The 18025-nt window shown below is 44.5% G+C and overlaps 3 protein-coding genes across 3 annotated transcripts; 2 read left to right on the top strand and 1 right to left on the bottom strand.

Annotated features, from left to right (window-relative positions):
- Window positions 1–228: 228 nt before the first annotated feature.
- PHALS_10976 (uncharacterized protein) lies at window positions 229–517 on the bottom strand (the record flags this gene model as incomplete). Its single annotated transcript, XM_024726490.1, has 2 exons — window positions 229–345; window positions 410–517. The coding sequence occupies 2 exons, from the start codon at window positions 515–517 to the stop codon at window positions 229–231; spliced, it is 225 nt and encodes a 74-aa protein (XP_024577162.1).
- Window positions 518–4521: 4004 nt separating this feature from the next.
- PHALS_10975 (hypothetical protein L914_17017) lies at window positions 4522–6630 on the top strand (the record flags this gene model as incomplete). The annotated part of the gene is made up of 1 exon (XM_024726489.1): window positions 4522–6630. One exon carries the CDS (start codon window positions 4522–4524, stop codon window positions 6628–6630), a length of 2109 nt encoding a protein of 702 aa, XP_024577161.1.
- A 4551-nt stretch (window positions 6631–11181) lies between these two features.
- On the top strand, window positions 11182–11462 carry PHALS_10974 (uncharacterized protein; the record flags this gene model as incomplete). Its single annotated transcript, XM_024726488.1, has 3 exons — window positions 11182–11245; window positions 11303–11411; window positions 11450–11462. The coding sequence occupies 3 exons, from the start codon at window positions 11182–11184 to the stop codon at window positions 11460–11462; spliced, it is 186 nt and encodes a 61-aa protein (XP_024577160.1).
- Between the last annotated feature and the right edge of the window lie 6563 nt (window positions 11463–18025).

The raw sequence follows: 18025 nt of genomic DNA, 5'->3' as shown, positions 1-18025 counted from the left end.
GTATCCATCTAGTAGCTGTGGTGTGGCATACACCACAGCTCCCTTGGGAGAGTGACGGATCACTCTCATGTAACCCCGTTACATATAGTGTGATCTTTGCGACCGACGCATCATAAGAGAGTCGTTGCGGTGATACCGGCGTGTAATCTAAGGTGAATGGCCGTTATGACCCTCAGAGTCGAACCTAACACCTCCGGCTTCGATACATGGTGTGGCCCATCCCGAGGATCAGACGTATAGTGAGCTCAACCTTTCAACAGCACGAGTCTGAGAATCTGTATCTCTTTTCATCAAGAAGTATGTTGCATTTGAGCTCACGTAGATATTCAGCTCATACCCAACGAACTGAGAGGAGGCTAGCATATTTTACAGCAAGCGCAATCATATGCCGACACTAGCCCAGTCATACCGTAATTACAGTTATAAACCGTTCGAAGTCGCGTGGGCGCTGGCGTGGATCTCCTTCACGCTTTTGCATGTGTGCCTTCCGCTCACATCCAATGACGCGTCTTCTCATCTTTCAAAAATTTTAAAGCACTTTAAGTAAAGTAGTTCGAGATTATAATCCGTTACCTCCAGCAATTGGTGAATTCACACCATTAAAATCTACTTCCGCTGCTGACTAAGTGTGTCAAACTTACAATAAAGACGGTAAGCATTATGAAAATCGTTGCGTATTTGAACTCAGATGAGGACACCGAAGTTACTGGCTCAGTATGTCAGTACTTACAATTGTATAAGTGCGTACGCTCTTTCATTCCCAAGCCCCTCCGATTGTCAAAATCGACTTTCGCTTGCATTCGCCATTCGCATGGCAATTTTACACACCTTGTTCATGACTAACGACGTTGCCTCTGGGTCAAATCCAAACGTCTCTGGCCTTTTTGTTCGCTGTGCGATACAATAAATTGTCCAGGCGGCGATTTTAAAGCTTTCCATCACTATCTGCTACTGGCAAGATTCGAGCCAATACCAGCAAGGTGTCAGATCAAGCCCAACATCGACATAGACAGACGTTGCTTCTAGCCAATCATTAAGGGCACATTACCACGCATGTTACCATCCACTTGCTCTGCCGAAACGTTGTGCGGTGATATATTTTTGAGCGAACAAAAGCACGTCGGGCACCCCGTACAGAGGATGAGTTAAATCGACGGGCGAGGAGATTAGGTTGTTTTTTGCGGAAAGTTTAGCTTTGACTCGTTAATTAATTGTTGAGTAGAAGATAAAAACCGAAGTGAATATATTTTAGGTCCTTACATCGCTTTTCTGTGCTACCTCTAAGACTGTCTTTCTAGATCCTTCCAGAAGCTTCTATAAGCATCCTCACCTATCTAGACCTTTGAACACCAACCACTATGTAATTACTTACTGTGACGTGCTCGTAAATATGGTGACGTCATCTGCATGTTCAACATGCATTCAGCGGAGTAATCTCTCACTTCCACTCACCGCTAATGCTGCGTGTGCTTTGTCGCTGAAACCTTGATTCCGAATGCTTCGCGCAGATACTTTAATATCTTGGTTTCAAGTCCCTTCGTCAGCATATCTGCAAGCTGACTCTTCATGTCAATATAGTTGATCTTCAATAGTCCTCCTTGCACATTCTCGCGAATAAAATGGTGCTCGATGTCCACATGCTTCGTCCTTGCGTGGTATCCGGCATTATTGGCTAACGCGATTGCACATTGGTTGTCTTCCCAAACCTGTGTTCCTTCAACTTGCTCGTGTCCCATGTCTCTTAGCATTGCCCGCGTCCAAAGAACTTCCTGCGTGCAAAGGCTGAGAGCCATATACTCAGCTTCCGCCGAACTTAGCGCAACCGTCCGCAGATATTTCGACTTGAATACCTCTGGTGCGCTCGCAATCATGACCATAACTCCCGTAACCGAACGTATGTTATCGGTGTTGCTGCACCAATCTGCATCCAACTATGCCTTGACCGTAACACTCCCACTTCCCCGGTAGACGATCCGGATTTGGCTTGTAGTCTTCAAGTACCTTTCCACTCGCTGCGCTCCACTGTTGTAGTTCCGGGTTCTCCAAAATCGTGATAGCTGTGTTACCACGTACTCAATATCCGGTCGAGTCCATGTCGTTATGTACAGCAAGCATCCAACCAAAGAGCGATAAGGCTTGGATCGCATTGCCGACCGTTCATCTTCCATTGTTGGTGACTGCTTTGATGACAGCTTCAATCCTGATGCGCATGTGTTATCCACGCTCTTGGCATCTTATTGACCGAATCGCTTGACCACGTCGCCGATGTAGCGAGCCTGCTTGATTATTAAAGTTCCAGATGACCTGTCGTGATCGATTTCCATACCTAAAATAAATTCTGCCATACCCAACTCCTTCATCTTGAAAACATTCTTGAGTACATTCTTGACTCGATACATTTTTTCGCGTTTCTTGGTGCGATGACATGCCATCCACATATAGTCCAACGTAGACAAGCCCTTTATTCATGCTCTTGACATTAACACATTGACCTGCCCCGCAACTCTTAAAGCCATTTCTCACGAAGACACGTCGAATCGTCTTGTTCCAAGCACTTGCTGCTTGTTTCAGTCCGTAGATAGCCTTGTTTAGTTGACATAGGTATCCTTGATCATTGTTGACACCTAACGGAACTTATATAAACACATTGTCCGCCAACACCTGTTGAGGAAAGTCGTGTCGACGTCCAGCTGCCCCATTTAATAGTCGCATTCAGCACATACTGCGAGAATTATCCGGATTGAATTCATGTTGGCGACCGGAGAATAAATCTCGAATAAGTCGACGCCATGCTTTTGCTTGGATCCTTTCGCGATCAGTCGTGCATTGTATCGCACGACATCGCCATTTTGATCACGCTTCTTGGCAGATACCCATCGTAATCCAATTGTGTGTTTGGTCTTTCCTCGTGGCTTCAACGTCCACGTTTGATTTTCTTAATGAGAGCGAAGCTCAGCATCCATTACTTCACGCCATTTCTTCGCATCGTCGCTTGCCATCACTTGAGCATACGTAGTTGGTAGGTCCCTATCATCGTCAATGCTAACAGCGTAGGCAAGAACAGCTTCTGACATTAGTCCATATTCGTCAATCCTTGCACGTTTCGGATAAGGTGGACCTTCACTACCTTCTGCCGACTCTTCGTCATCTGAGCCGTTCCTTATCATTAGCATTTGCTCACGTCTTGTTCTTGTTCGCTCCAATTCAGGCCGAAACACCAAACGATCTTCGTGTTGCCCTTGGGTCGATTGATGATAGTCCGATCACTTTTTCCTTCTCGCATCGATTATGAATAAAGAGCGATAAACCGATCCGTTATCAAAAGGATTATCGAATTCAGCGCCCAACGCATCGGATGTGTTATGAAACGGATGTTATCCTGGGCACGCCGTCGCGTAATTTATCGTCGTGGTGTTTTGAAACTTGTGTATTTATATGTGTTTTAATATGGTTACACAGAGACCTTAATCTCTTGCACGACATTTATTTCAATGATGGCTGCATGCCCTTCTTAACGTCATTGTGTTTGCTTCAAAATGATGCTTCTTTCCATTTACGATTCACTAATGATAGCTTTTAATTCAGGGATACCCTGCTGACAAGAAGGCTTTTGAGATAATATATTGGAAATACTGGATACGTTCGCCGCAGATAGTCAGTTGCCTTCTATTTTGTTTTTCTTTTTACAGAAATTGAATGAAGTGACAAAAGCAATCTCATCACCAAAATAAAAGTTTTAAGCCGGTGCATGTCAAGCGAATCCGCAAGTTTTTATGATCAAAGTTCAGAATCAACTTCTTGGTTTTCCCCAGGCATTATAGACTTCTCTTCGGTAAGTGAGAGCCCGGGATGCACAAGATCATTTTCTTTGAGTAAGTTAATAGTAATTAATGTCAGAAAATGCCAACCGATCTGCCGGCACCTTTTTGCACGGCGACTTTCTCCCTCGCGTAGAAGAGGATTTTTCAATGTGTCAAATTCGGATTGAAGTTCAGCTTTTTTAAATGCTGTAAACTCATCACTATTGTGATAACAAGTAACTCCATATAGGTCTTGAGCCCCCTCCAGCTTACAGCACAAATCATTTAGGCAACACTTATGCAAACACGGAAACAAACGTGTCGGTTTCCGAGTGATCCAGGTAAACAGGTGCGAAAACACCTACGTATATGTACTACCTGGTTGTCCAGTCAAACATTTTACTACTTAGTTTCTAACCGCTTCTATGGATTGTATAAGGTTAACATTTTAGCCCCGCAATTCACCAAACCCAGAATAAAAGTTTATGTTGAGCTGCGAAAGTAAATTTGGACCTTCTGTTTTGACGACAAACAATAATAATAGACATTACTGAATAGCATTGAAGAAATTACATTTGAAATGTAAATTCGTAATGTGAGTCGCTATATTGATTGTAAACTCAGAATACATCGCCATACAGTGTATTTTGATCGTCAAACGGTACCGACGCTTGGCTATAGCATTCTTCACAACGTGCACAAGTGAAAAATACTCTCTTCGATGGTGACACTCTTGTCCTCCAATGACTCAGGCATAGAGGTAGGAACTAAAGGATTTTCTCGTCTTAATACAAGCAATCCTTCTGGGAACCTTCCTGGACGTGCTCAAATGTCATTCACTCCAACCGAAAATAGCGTCGATACAACTGAGTCATTGACACTGGCACGGATTGGGTTCCTTGTATATCGCGCAGCTGTGTTCGCTACTGCTGTGCTCTACATGATGATATCTATGGAGTCATTTATCACATCACTACTTGTATTACGAGGTGTTGTATCGCACGACTTGCCGATCGAAATCAATAAATCTCATCTCATAGTCGATTATGTTGGCACCGCAACGATTCAAAAAAGTCCTCTGGTGCAAGAAGTTCTCGAAGGATCTACCGCACCACGATACGATACCTTGTACCTTGAAACAGCAACAGCACATTCATTTGCAAGCTGTTCGGATGTGCCAAAATTTGACGCAGAAATCTACAGCAACGAGTTTTTGCGCTTTATTTTCTCTAAAATGCAAAGGTACGCCTCATACAATTTGTCATATTTGAAAGATCTGGAACTGGTGGTACCGGTTGTGGATTGTACTTTTGATATGCTGGTTTGGGGGGACAAGAGCGCCGCACGCGTGTACTACCTCGTGCGACAAAAGAGCAATCCATATAAAACGGTCATTTTGTCAACTATGCTCTCGATTCAAGACTACGAAATTCAACAGCAATTTCAACGGGGAGCTGGAATGGTGATGCTTGTAACAGCGATTGAAGACGTGCGCAGCTCTGGGCTTAGGCACGACATTGCTGTCGCTCTCAACTACCCGTACGTAGCTGAACCGGAGTTTATCTTCTCGGAGTTGCACGGTATAGATGAAGATAATTACTGGATTCTCAAATCTTTGCCAAACGCACATACTAAGGATCCTGATAAGGTTATACGAATGGCTCGCCGCTTTGGTCGCTTCAAAGACGACGTTATGGCCCAGTCAAACATTGAGACAGCACATTGGGATTTATCGAATGACCCAATAACAGAGCTGCGTGATTGGAGGTGGTATAGTAGAGCTGTGCTTCACGATTCATGGGCCTGGACACATGCCGTTCACGGCGTTTTTGCCATCAACGTGATTATTAATCTGTCCATCTTGACATTCATTATTTATAGACGATTTCGTATGGGTTGTATTTGGGTGGGAGACGCATTCTCCACCATTTCAACCATGCTGCTCTACCGAGGCATAATTGTTGTAGTATGCTCCCAATTAAATGGATATTGGACAATTACGAAAATGATTATATCGATCGGTGATACTCTTACGGATCAGCACGTTATATTTTATAAGCCCGAACTCGTCCACGCTGATTTACTGGCCGTATATATGAATTTTGTCAGCTTTATAAGCTATTTAGCTCGCGAGCGCGTAGATCCACTTCTGGCGTTTGCAACTTTCGAGCTGGGATGGGGATACCGCGTTGAGATGACCAAAATATTCCCAGTTTTAAAAGCAATTATTGCAGACTTTGCGTTTGCTGATACTACGAAAGGCCTTTTGTATGTGCGACCAGGTATAGCGTCTTTGTCGCCAATGGATTTGCTAACATCGTACAGTATTCCTGATAATCGGTTCTACGTCGTATCTTCTATTGTCATCTCTGTTTTTAGTCCCATGGCATTGGTCATTGGATATATTTTAATCAGAAAGGTCGCAAGGTACGAGGATCTAGGTGAAGGGCGTCGATCAAGTGAGTACAAAACCGAAAATTCGAATCATACTGACCTTACAACTTTTGAGGCGGCTACTGGTGCAACTTTGGGAAACCGATACGGAATCATATCTAGTTACCAGAACTATGTCATACACGACAAGACGATTTTAGCGACTGTTGATGCAGTATATGGGAATGGATTTATTGTTGCCAACAACAAATTTCTCGTCGCAACTCAAGACCTAATCCCATTGATCCTGATGAAAACAACACGTGTGCGCTTTACGAATATTTTTGTGTATGAGATTGTCAATGAAAATGCTGTGAAGGAAACTGCGCGACTTGTGTACCCTGCAACTATAAAGTGGAATGATCTCCTACGACTCGACGTGACCGTGCTTTCGTAATCCCATACTGACACGTAATGATTAGTATTACAGATCGAATTTGTAAAATTACTGTCGGGTACCTGACCAATCAATATATATTCTTAACGCATATAGATGAGCAAGCAGTTCGATCCAAAAGCTTTTCAAGTACTTGTTCGAGTTCGCGCTTATGATTTATATAAAGAGAGAGGGAATGAAGTCGAACTCAAACTAGGACCAAAAAATTGACTGCCATACTATTTTCATTATGAAATCCATCTGCGCTCTATGATGTGACCCTGACAACCGACGTGTCCTACCGATGCCATGCAACAAGGTTGTCGTCAACCTTACACGAAGATAGCTTTTACTCAAGAGTGACACATATTAAAGATTAATTGTTTCGAAACTGAAACTAAAGAATATACATTCTATTATATTAAATGACAAAACTAAATCAAATGCTTGATACGAGGCTACCAAGCTCATGTCCCCAACGAACATATCCTAAAGAAGTTATTCGGTACCTCTGAAGACTGCGCAATTACACAAAATGTACTTTAAGTTTCGTAGTAATTAAACGACATTATATTTTGAACAAATGCAACGAATTATAGCATAATAGTACACAATGTGCAGTACGTACTCCGCAACACTCTATTAAAGATGGAGACCACGCGACAGCCCAAACTTCTTTTACATGTCAAAGAGATTGCGCAAGTGTAACGCTCATCGACCACCACAGCACTAGGAGTTAAGCTAACTCATGGAACTCTACAGTAACTGAACCAAAATAATATCGCATCGGGGTATTCTCGTGTAGTGGGGCAAACAGGTCATCTTGTGTACTTGTTCGTGATACAATTAGTATAAATGTATTAATTGCAATACAGTGCACTAGCAAGAAATTTACATTACACTTGGTGTGATTGTGAATAACTTTGTGCACCGAATATCGGGTTTTAGGCAGATTACTCCAAAACGCAACAAGATGGCAGCTTTATCATTAAAAGTAATAGCACGTACATCAGTAAAAAAATAACTAATTTTAGACACATGAACGTTTAATATAGCAAAGCAAACAAAAAAGTTATGTATCTGAGAAGCCCTCGGTTCCGCTCCTTGTAGAAACGCGCGAGACTCACCTCTGTGAGATAATTAATTCCAACGCAAAAAGTCAAATTTCGTTCTGTGCCAAGTAGACGGGAGCTCCATTGCACTAAGTAGCACGTGTGTATAACCCCAAGAACGAGTCGTGGTAAAACTGTTTTCCTTGCGAGGATAAAGGAACTACATTAGCAAGATTTGCCTATCTAATTTTTTAATCGGGTATGACGATTAAAGTGTCGAAATCATCAGAAGGCGCTGACCAGCTTTTAGAATGCGCTGGTGAGGCATATCCAGGAGCTTCCCTATCGGGCGCTATGGGGGAGAGATGGATCTCAAAGTGCAGCCGCTTATCTTGATAAACTCTTTTCGGGCGAAGGGGTATGGGATGACCATGAATCTGGTCTTCTCCATGCGACGCCCAGCGCGTCGGACATCGCACGCGAGAACGGCCTCTAACGAGCAATACCTTGGTAAAAGAGGCACTCCCAATGTAGGACGATATGATTATGACGCGTGTGTAACCACAACCTAACAAGGTTGATCGGGTGTGTTCGAACTTCATGTGCGCGCTTAAGGGGGGGGGCAAAAATTGGCGCACTCTGTCCAGGGTTTAAAATCAAATTGCTGCAACAAAGTTCAAATCTAGTAGCGGTATCGTTTATCATTTACATCGAGTGTCTACGAGTGGTTGCAGCTCTTACTAAGATTCTTCACGTCCATATTACCACATGCAAGGAAGTGGTGGACGTCAGATTTGGTGCGATGGGCAACAATACTGTCGGTGGGCGTCGAATTCTTTGCGAAGAGCTTCATTACTGTCGTCAGGGGGAAACGTAAAGCCAAAAATGTAATCTTTACAAACGCTGCGGTGGTGATGAATTTCAGCTATGCTGAGGATGAGGAGAGAAAGACATTGGCTGCTCAGCAGTTCTGCAGTGATACAAGACATCAGGGTCCTGCGCACTCCTTCGATATCGGGTGAATCTCACAAATCGTAGATACTTCACGCACGGGCGGATGATAAACCCTTAGCGGGAAACTGTTTAGTATAAGTATGCTTTGGGCGGCCTTCCGAAAAAGATATGAAGATTACTGTACCCAATGTAGGTTATAGGTAATTCACACTAGCTTTAAAGCGAGTCATTCTACCAGTGATGTGGCTCAAAGTGTTGTTTTTTATTTAGCGTCGCGTGTCTTGTGCAGCTGAAAATTTTTATATTAGCTTGAGAAGCATTATGTTTTTACGTTCAATACGCAAAGCGTAGACATATATACGCGGAGGCATCCAAGATGCCAAATACGGATAGATTGCTCGTGCGTCTTGCGGCGAAGTCACTGGTTAAAGTGGCGAAGCTTATGCTGATTTTTTTTTCACCTTCAAGTGAAACTCGAAGGCTTTGAAAGCTTAGAGCATCGCGCATTCGTGAGCGTATCTTGGTTTATGTTAAGCCTCCAGGTGAAATATTTCGCAGGCTGTAAGAAATTGGAATGATTTCTATCCTGAACTTACTTTCCTTGATATGATCTCATTGAAGACAAGGAGTGGTTGGAATACCACGAGTCATAAGGCGACTGTCGTAAACCAGCAAATGTCAGAAACTGAAGACGGGCAACTTTCATGCATGGAATGTAATTGTCTGAATTTAAAAGCAATGATACTGCTAGGTGCCTCTAGCAGAGCTCGAAAAGGCGAAAGCAGATGCAAACCAAGGAATGGGTGAAGCGAAAAGGATCGTAGGTTCCAGCACCGATTTGTTGAGCGAAAAAGAAGCTTTGTATACTTGGTGGAATGGTAAAGCATAGCTCTAATTTGACGTCTGATATGTAAGCTCAAATGAAAAGCAGAAGAGCTGGGTGTCGCAATCTCTTGTGTTATGGCTAGCAGCGCTAAAGAGAAATTGTAAGTCGCGAGATGAAGATCTAGGACTATTATATGACAATGTGGTTCATCAAGGACACGATGTGGTGATACTGCTGAGACAGCACTACTGTGTGACGGACCAACTCAAGTCTCAACAGAACACTGGGTGTCTACCATTACAATTGCTTTGAGATATCCAAAGAAAAAAAATATGTCTTCTTCTCCATGACCGTGAGCGGTTCAATGTAGCGCAGCACTTGATCTTATATAGCACAGAAGTGAATTTTATTGATAGGTAAATACATTCATTAAAAAAATCTTTGGACGAGATATTCGAGCGTGTTCCACGCATCAGCGCGTTGCTTATGTTCATAGCACCATGCAACATGAGCAATGATGCTCAATCTCATCGAGGTAAAATCTCTAGTTTTGCTACATAGTGTTGCAAGATATATATCAGCAAGTCAATTATGATCGCCTCCCCCCTTCCACGGTCATTGAAGCCATATCAAAGGCGCACGGCGGCATACCAACCCAATTAAGTAGAAAACTAAGTAGAATAAAGTCAAGCCCAGACACCACAAGCCCAGCAAAAATAGCTAGCTTTAACACCGCGGTCTGTCCGCGCAAGTCCTTCGAAGGGTATCTTCTACAACCCTCGAATGATATCTTCCGCAATTGCGCTTGAAGCGATCCACATGGCAATTGGTTTGCGGGTGGAGTCCTTAACAAATGGAATCTGGTATCGAGCATCTTGAAAATGTTTGCCAACATTTCGCTGTAAAGCTAGAAACCCTATACAATCAAATGGCTACCGGCAAACCATTGCAACGACACCTTTTGTTGGAGAAACGTGTGGCTCTATCCTCATCAGTCACATTGTTGACAGCAGCCGGAGGATTGATATTGCTCAGACGGCCTTCAATCGCGCTAATATCGGTGTTTTTGGTCACATGTTTTAGAATGATTCAAACTATATACCATACTGATGAGCTGAGAGCGCATTGCCGGAAGAGTAGGCTGCCCATACATGCGTCCGCGTGCAGCTAGTATTTAACCGTTTAGACATTACATATATGCGCACATATGTGTCTGCCCACTTATATATTTACCAGCTACCAATACAGAACGCTAGTGGTGCAATTCCACAACCATGCGCTTCGATAAAGAAACATCCGAGCTTTTCAAACTCCTAGCAGTCGAAACCCTTTCGGCAACATATCATATGCTGTGTCTGACTCGTAGGCTGAACACACCGCCTTATCAATCGGCGACGTCATCCGACAAGGCGATGCGAAAGGGCATCCGCCACCATGTTAAACCGATCCGGCTTATACCAAATCTCAAAGGCATATTCAGCAAGAATGCTTCTATGAAAGATGTGGTAACGACGTTGATGTGCGCAATAATGTATGATTTGTATAGATTACAAACAGCTTAGAGTAGGCGCGAATTTAACTTGATGAGGGCATCCTTCATCGCAAGTTGCACCTAGTCGTGGTAAGGGAGTTATTTCAACCAGCTATCATAGGACAAGATTCAAAAAATATCGCACGTCAACGCGCATTAATATCAGGTTGGTTTATGATACAGCTTTTGCAAAGGATGCAGTATTACAGATGATATGGAATAGCCGATCTAAGTGCAGAAAAAGGCAAAAAGTTTCAAACGATATTGGTGAAGGTTCGTACCGTGTCGGCATGGTTTGCAATATATTTGTGTGGTAACTGCCCGAAGTAGGCGCATCTTCAAGCTCTATCAAGACATTATCACTGGCAAACTCACAATCGCCTTTAAATTCTCTAAATCTGCTCATAGGCCCGTTTTTGAATGAAGCAATTCAGAAAAGGTAAATAAAGGCACTTATATCACAATTCCCTATACAAGTCAGAAACAGTAATTAGAGGCACTAATGACACAATTGTCTATATTGGCAAGAAGCGTATCTGAGCGTGCGCCGCTCACAAGTATAAGTGAGGTAATTCAGTCCTGACTTTCCACTCTCACACAACACTGAGCGAGTATATTACTGACTTCGGTTTGACAATGTAGCCGAACAGCTGTGTCACAGGAAAATTTTACGAGGCTGGTGCTTTAGACGGTACCTACGGCAAATCTAGCCACTCAGGAAGCATCCTGCTTCGAGTACTCACCGCAATACGAGATGTATCACAGTCTCTCTTATCAGTTGAAGGAAATCGTCAATTAGGTAAATGGATTAAACAAAATGCGATTGATCATGCAAATCGCCCTTGTCTGCTCACTTTGTTTTGTCCCTCGACTTGGTTACTTACATTCTCGTAATTGTTGTTTGGGCCGTAATCGTGGTTGTATCAAACATATTGTAATAATGCACAATTTACCACTTGCCGCGAGCATTTTTTTACAAAAAGCCACCATTGAGTGTTGAGACGTAATTTTTTCCGCCAAAAACGCTTCGTGCATTTACGAAAGCGTGTTTGGCGTCACACCGTACCTTTGGTAAGTGTGGCCCACATGGGGAAACTTTCGTAATCACGCTATGATATTCCATCAATAAGGGTTAAGAAAGATCTATAGGATCCGTGATGATGGTTGTTCCATTCCTCGGAATCAGTGGTCAACACGTGATCCCAATATATTCAATCATGTCGGATGATGAGCTCAGCTTCTTCTCTGGTACCAACCGTACCAATTGGGTGACGTCACTATTGTACAATTTCTTGTTGTTATCCACAAGGAATTATTCTTTCATCGCTTTTAAAGGTAATTTTTGTTAATACAGGCGCTAGTAAGGCGAGACCTATAACCTCAAGAATTCGCCTGTCAACCAGTCACGAGCGAGTAATTTCCATCATTAGTTGATCGTGATACTTCAATGCTCCATGTGGTTAGCCCTTCACCCAGTAGTGCTTACTCTGCCATTCCGTCGCATCAGAACAAAATGAGATATCTATTCATGTTCAGGGACTAGACGCATTTCGATTTCGCTGGCTCTAGCAGAGGAGATTGCAACGCTCTTATCCGTTAAATTTGCCACCGCAGACAGCAGTTAGCAGCTGTTTCACTTTTCTGCCAAAGATACACTCTTATTATAATGGCATGTAGTTGTGTTCTCTCGTCTTAACAAAAATAGACTCATATAAACCGCAATATACGACCAAACATTTCGATTTGCCGTAAAATCTTGGCTTACTGCCGCTTCCGTCTTTCGGGATCGGCTTGAAGCACTTTGCAACACCATTGCTGTCATTTTTGAGCTGTCTAAAGCTCTGCACAGAAGATATCGCGACATGGTGCCCGCGCCAAAGCGCTTCTTTTTCCTGGAGGGCCAAATTAATATACATACATATATATATTTAGAGAGAGAAATATCACCAATACTCAAAACTAGAAGCGAATAGCAATGCGCTATGATAATGCGACTTCCATTTGACACATAGCTTGTGGCGTTCCAGCAACGTCTTGTCTGGTTTGGGATCGTATCTCGAATTGAAGTCTTGAAACCACATTTGAAGATTTATCACAGCATTCAACACTTTTGATAATGTCTCCGCCACTAGAAGAACGGGTGTTATAATCGAATGTGACGCATTCACTGCTTCAGCGTATTGACTACTGTCATTGATAGCTGAGCGTCATGCGTAATTCTACGACGCTGTTTCTGATTCTACCATCATGTCCACGGCTGCACATGGCCTAAGACGTTGATATCATCAATCAACAAACCTGGCCTGTGAGCTCAACCACTCTTTTAGGAACAGTATCTTTCATTTGAAGCTGATTACTAGTCACCACGATCTCCATTAGGGGTCGACTCCTTCTCGAAAGGCCGCCTTGCGCCTACTGGTTCTTAACGTGTCCCCTTGAGGGATTTGTCGCTTGCTCGTGCGCGGAAGCCTGATCTGTTAGCCGAAGGCAAGTATAGCACGCAAGGCACGAATGTTTCGTACTTCCTTAAATGAAACATCTCTGGGTACGGCGGAGCTGCTCAGAAGTTAGAATATGCCTCAATCTAGGTCGAGGTGGCGAAATTGTAACTACATGTTTTTTGTTATTTAGTTGCCATATGGTGTAACAGGCCAGGTCCCCTCATATATGTTGTATGGACCGCATCCTTTGCGTGTTTCAATAAGCTGTACGCCCTGTATTGTCATATACCCCTTTCAGTTCTGTTGTATTAGATCTGGAATAACTTATCAGGTTAAGGAAGTTGAGAGCGTACTGGCTATAATAATTAATGGCACTTCACCTTACCTTTACTTTGCTTAAGTCAACGGCCCGCTGGAAGCGAGTAACACGAGATGAGTCGTGTCAAATGATCTAAGCCTTTCTCAGACAGTGTGTGTAAACTTACACCCACGGCAATTCCTGTTACACTTATTAGCACCAGTAGTCATTCCAACGCCGGCTACTTCGATTAATTTATTGATGGAGAATGTGAACACTACAGGCGGTTGTCGTCCTCGGATCAATAGTGAGGACATCCCTTCCTAACCCATCGCAGTAGGAGTGTGTGGTGAAGCTTCGAACTTAAATCGGAGATCACGCATTCTTTGGAATGCTAAAGACTAGCTATTTTCAAGCTCGTGTGTCGATCGCGAGAATTGGCAGTAACGTGCGGTGCTTCAGCTCAAGCTGCTTTTCCCCTGCTGAAGCGTTAGCTACAGCGAGTATTTTCTCGCCTAACTAGGATTATCGCGTGTGATAGCGTTTCCTTGCTGCCCGAAAGGGCAAGAAAAAAAGGGGTTGGTGGACTTCGTCCAAGCGTTGAGAACTCTTATTGCCGGGATGGCAGCAGATCCTCTGCCCGTGGCGGTCGTAGTGACCGTCTTTATGGAGGGTATTTGCACTGGCGTGGCCAGAACGCAAGTTTTCCGTGTGCATCTGTCTTCTTTTGATGAAGCGGTGAATATGGCATTTAATACCAAATTTAATTTTAAGTTGAAACGACTGGTTTGGAATGCATACTTTCATATCTCGTTGAGTGAGCCTATCAAACCCAGCTATGCTGAGAAGGAGGAGGGACAGCTCCGAGCTGATCAGCGTGTGAACACCCGACGGTGTTTTGTTGGGAGACACCCGTTAATTTTAGACGGATTGTCCCTTGCGCAAGGCGCGTAAAGGCTGGTCGAGTTGGCATCCCGCTTCTAACCAGTATAGGTTGACGTTAGAAAACGAGACCACCCGGTAGGCGCGGGGAGCTTTCTTGGGGAGAACTGAGTTCTGTTCAGCCTAAAAGAGGTAGAGGGTAGCAGGTACAGCCCCGAAGAGCTGCGTACTCTTGATCTCGGAAGGTGTGTACAAGCTGGGTTTGCTGGTCGTAAAGGCGATTGTAGAGGGCTTTGATAAGCCATGAAAAATCCTTATCGATTCTGGTGCGTCGGGCACTTATGCCCACAATCAAAAGAATTAAGCTGTATACTGAAGCGCTGGAAGCTTGGTTAAGTGATACTGTCACTGTTCGCTTAACGATGGGGACTTGTGTCACTGTGACGATGGTCTCACTGGACCTCGGTGTCAGGTTACTTGACTTTGATATCGTGGAACACTGACTAGTGTTAGTCTCGGATGCAACGTATGACCTAATCCTTGGAATCGGTAACATTGGAACTTTAACTGCAAATGATAAAAAAGCTAAAAAATCTTATGACACGCTTCTTTACTCATGGACCACTAAAATGTGTTCGTGTTATGAAGCCGTGGTGGGATTAAGAGGATGCTGTGTTCGTCAGCAGTGGTGACGGCGCACTCGGTGAGTGAAAGCCAAGTATAGCAGAAACCAGTGAGAATTTGCCGATTACAATGCAGCATGTGAAAACAATCCAGATTCCAGCTAAAAGTACAATGTCGTAATTTCTTGTTATAGACCGCCACAATACCAGGCATGCGACGGCCACGGTAAAATTTACGCATTCCATCGCTCGTTCAGCACGACTGACAACTCGTCCAATGTAGTTAAAATACCATAGAAGTAATGCAGTTATTAGTAGTGTGGCATGGTAGGAACACCATGAGCTATGGATTGATTGGAGGTCAAAGACCTATGGCGCTTCACGCACGTCTCCAACTGGAGCTTTGGTGAGTCATGAACCCAACTTTGGTAGGAAGCAGAAGTGCTGTTGGCACGGGCACTAGACCGGAACGATTTATGTGCTAGATATTGGAGTATCAGCGTTGTCAAATACCGATATATTAAAGTCCCGTGCGAGAATCGCGGGCTGAACGTGGAGTGGCACGTAACCCACTAAGCGCTGCTCAAGTATCGGAGCAGTCGCTGCATGCCAAGAATGGCATGGTCGGCCAAGGGCCGATGCATAATGGTCGAGACCCTTGTGATGCATGTGGTGTGGCACGTAAACCGTTGAGCACTGCTCACGATACGAAGTAGTTGCCGTGCGTCAAAAATGGCATGGAGGGATGATGTTCGAGGCATCATGGGCGGGGCCCTTGTGATGCGCGGGGAGTGGCACGTAATCCACTGAGAACTGCTCACGTTTCAAAACAGTTGCTGCATATCAAGAATAACAGGGTTGGACGAGGTCCGAGGCATCCGGGACAAGTCCCTTCTGATGCGCGTGGAGTGGCAAATTTTCCACTGGACGAAGACGGCGGAAATAACAGCTCTTCGTCGGATGTTGTCAATAACATCAAAGCTCCGATGGAGCAGGGAATGAGGACACTGGTGACGCCGAGTGCGTGTTCTCACAGGTCTCGATGAGACGTAAAACCTCTGTAGAGACGAGATGGCGAAGCCGTATGTCATCTGCAAGACTCAGGGCGTCGGTCCTGACCCAGTGTGTGTGTCTACCGTAGACGATAGCGTACAGCTATACTACCTTGTCAATGGTATGGCGGGAGAGAAAGGTGGCAACGTCACCCTCAAAGCTATTCCCGTGGTGGGAGCTCTTCTTGAGTTGGAAGAGATGTCCTCCGAAGGGTTTAGCAGTGCCTTGAAGGCAGGCATTTGAGACGATGAGTGACTCTATGTCCAAACGAGGAGATTTACTCGTCGTTGCTTCTGTATAAAACTGTCCTGGACGACAGTAAGAAGGTGCTGAACGCACAAAGTGGATCTTCAATCTTGAAGAATCCTTCCGATCTGTATTTTCGTTTGACGGAGGAATTCTATGACGTCGTCTCCAACCACCCGCCGTCGGTCCTACCTTCAGACCGAGGTGTGCGTCATGAGATTGACTTGGTTCCGCGAATCAAATACTGCGTACCACGCCAACGGACTCTGCCCAAAGGGCAGTGTGACGTCATTGACGCCTTTTCACGTTCGAAGCACGACGCAGTAATGGTGCGTAAGTGCAGGGTTTCCCATTCGAAACCCACGTTTGTGTCCGATAGCCGAACGGCGAGTGGCGTATCGTTCACGTTTATAATAAGCAAAACGCTGCCACAAACGACAACTCCTAGAGAGAGTGTTCATAAGAACAATATGCTCGGCTGTACAAAGTACAGCGCACTCGACTTGGTTGATGATTATTTCCAATTGCACATGATAGCGAGCGATATTCCGCCAACAGCGGTGGGTTCTCGAGCGGATGCGCTGGGAGTGGCTAAAAATGCCCCAAGGACTGTCAATTGCACCAGCAACATTGAATCGTCTTGTGACGCAGTTGTTCAGGCCCCATTGGGCGTATGCACAGACATACGTTGACGACATCTTCGTTCACAGGCGTGCAGGGCACGGGATGACAGATGAAGAGAACCACGTCGTCAATTTAAGACCGGTGCTCAAGTGCATACGCACGAATAAGCTGTATACTAATGCCGATGAGAGCATCTGCGGCGCGGAAGAAATAAAATTCTGAATCGGGAAGCGCGGCCATTTGAGCGGATTCCGTTAAGGCCAAGGCCATTGTGAGCTGTTTTGTTCGAAAGAACCAAAAGAACTTGCGGACACGACTGGAAGCGTCAAATCGAATGTGACTTGATATCGAAGCTCGTGACAACGTGACGATTGTCTGAATGCGTTAATGGCTGCCTTCGCGACGAACGGAGGCGTCAAAGTTGATTAAAAAAGCTGTTGCACGTCTGGAAGCACTAAAACGTATGTGACTTGATAAATGGCTTGGCCTCTCCAACTACTTGCATAAGTATGGCGCAATTTATGTAGAAATGGCACGGCCACTGTCTTCATCTTAAAAAAGACAAAGAATGGTGTTGGGACACCGAGCATCGGAACGTTTGACACGGTCAAAGACAGCCTTCGTTATGCACCAATACTGGCGTTGCCAGACCCCAATCGTCCTTTTAGTGTCGTCTGTGACATTTGGACTTTGCGATCGGGTGTGCACTGCTGCAAGCAGACTCATAGGGGTGAAGTCGGGTGATCGCGTTCGAGTCCCGCTAGCTTAAAGCTGCGAAAGCGGAACTACCAAGTCCACGTAAAAGATTCTACCTGCGATGAAGTATGCCCTTGTCAAGTTCAGGGTGTACCTGCTAAGCTCGAAGCCGTTTGTGATCTACACAGAC

Source organism: Plasmopara halstedii (genome assembly GCF_900000015.1).
Source record: "Plasmopara halstedii genome assembly, contig: Scaffold_525, whole genome shotgun sequence".
Lineage (NCBI taxonomy): Eukaryota > Oomycota > Peronosporomycetes > Peronosporales > Peronosporaceae > Plasmopara > Plasmopara halstedii.
The sequence above is the reverse complement of the archived record's forward strand: the minus strand, read 5'-3'. Positions and strand labels throughout refer to the sequence as shown.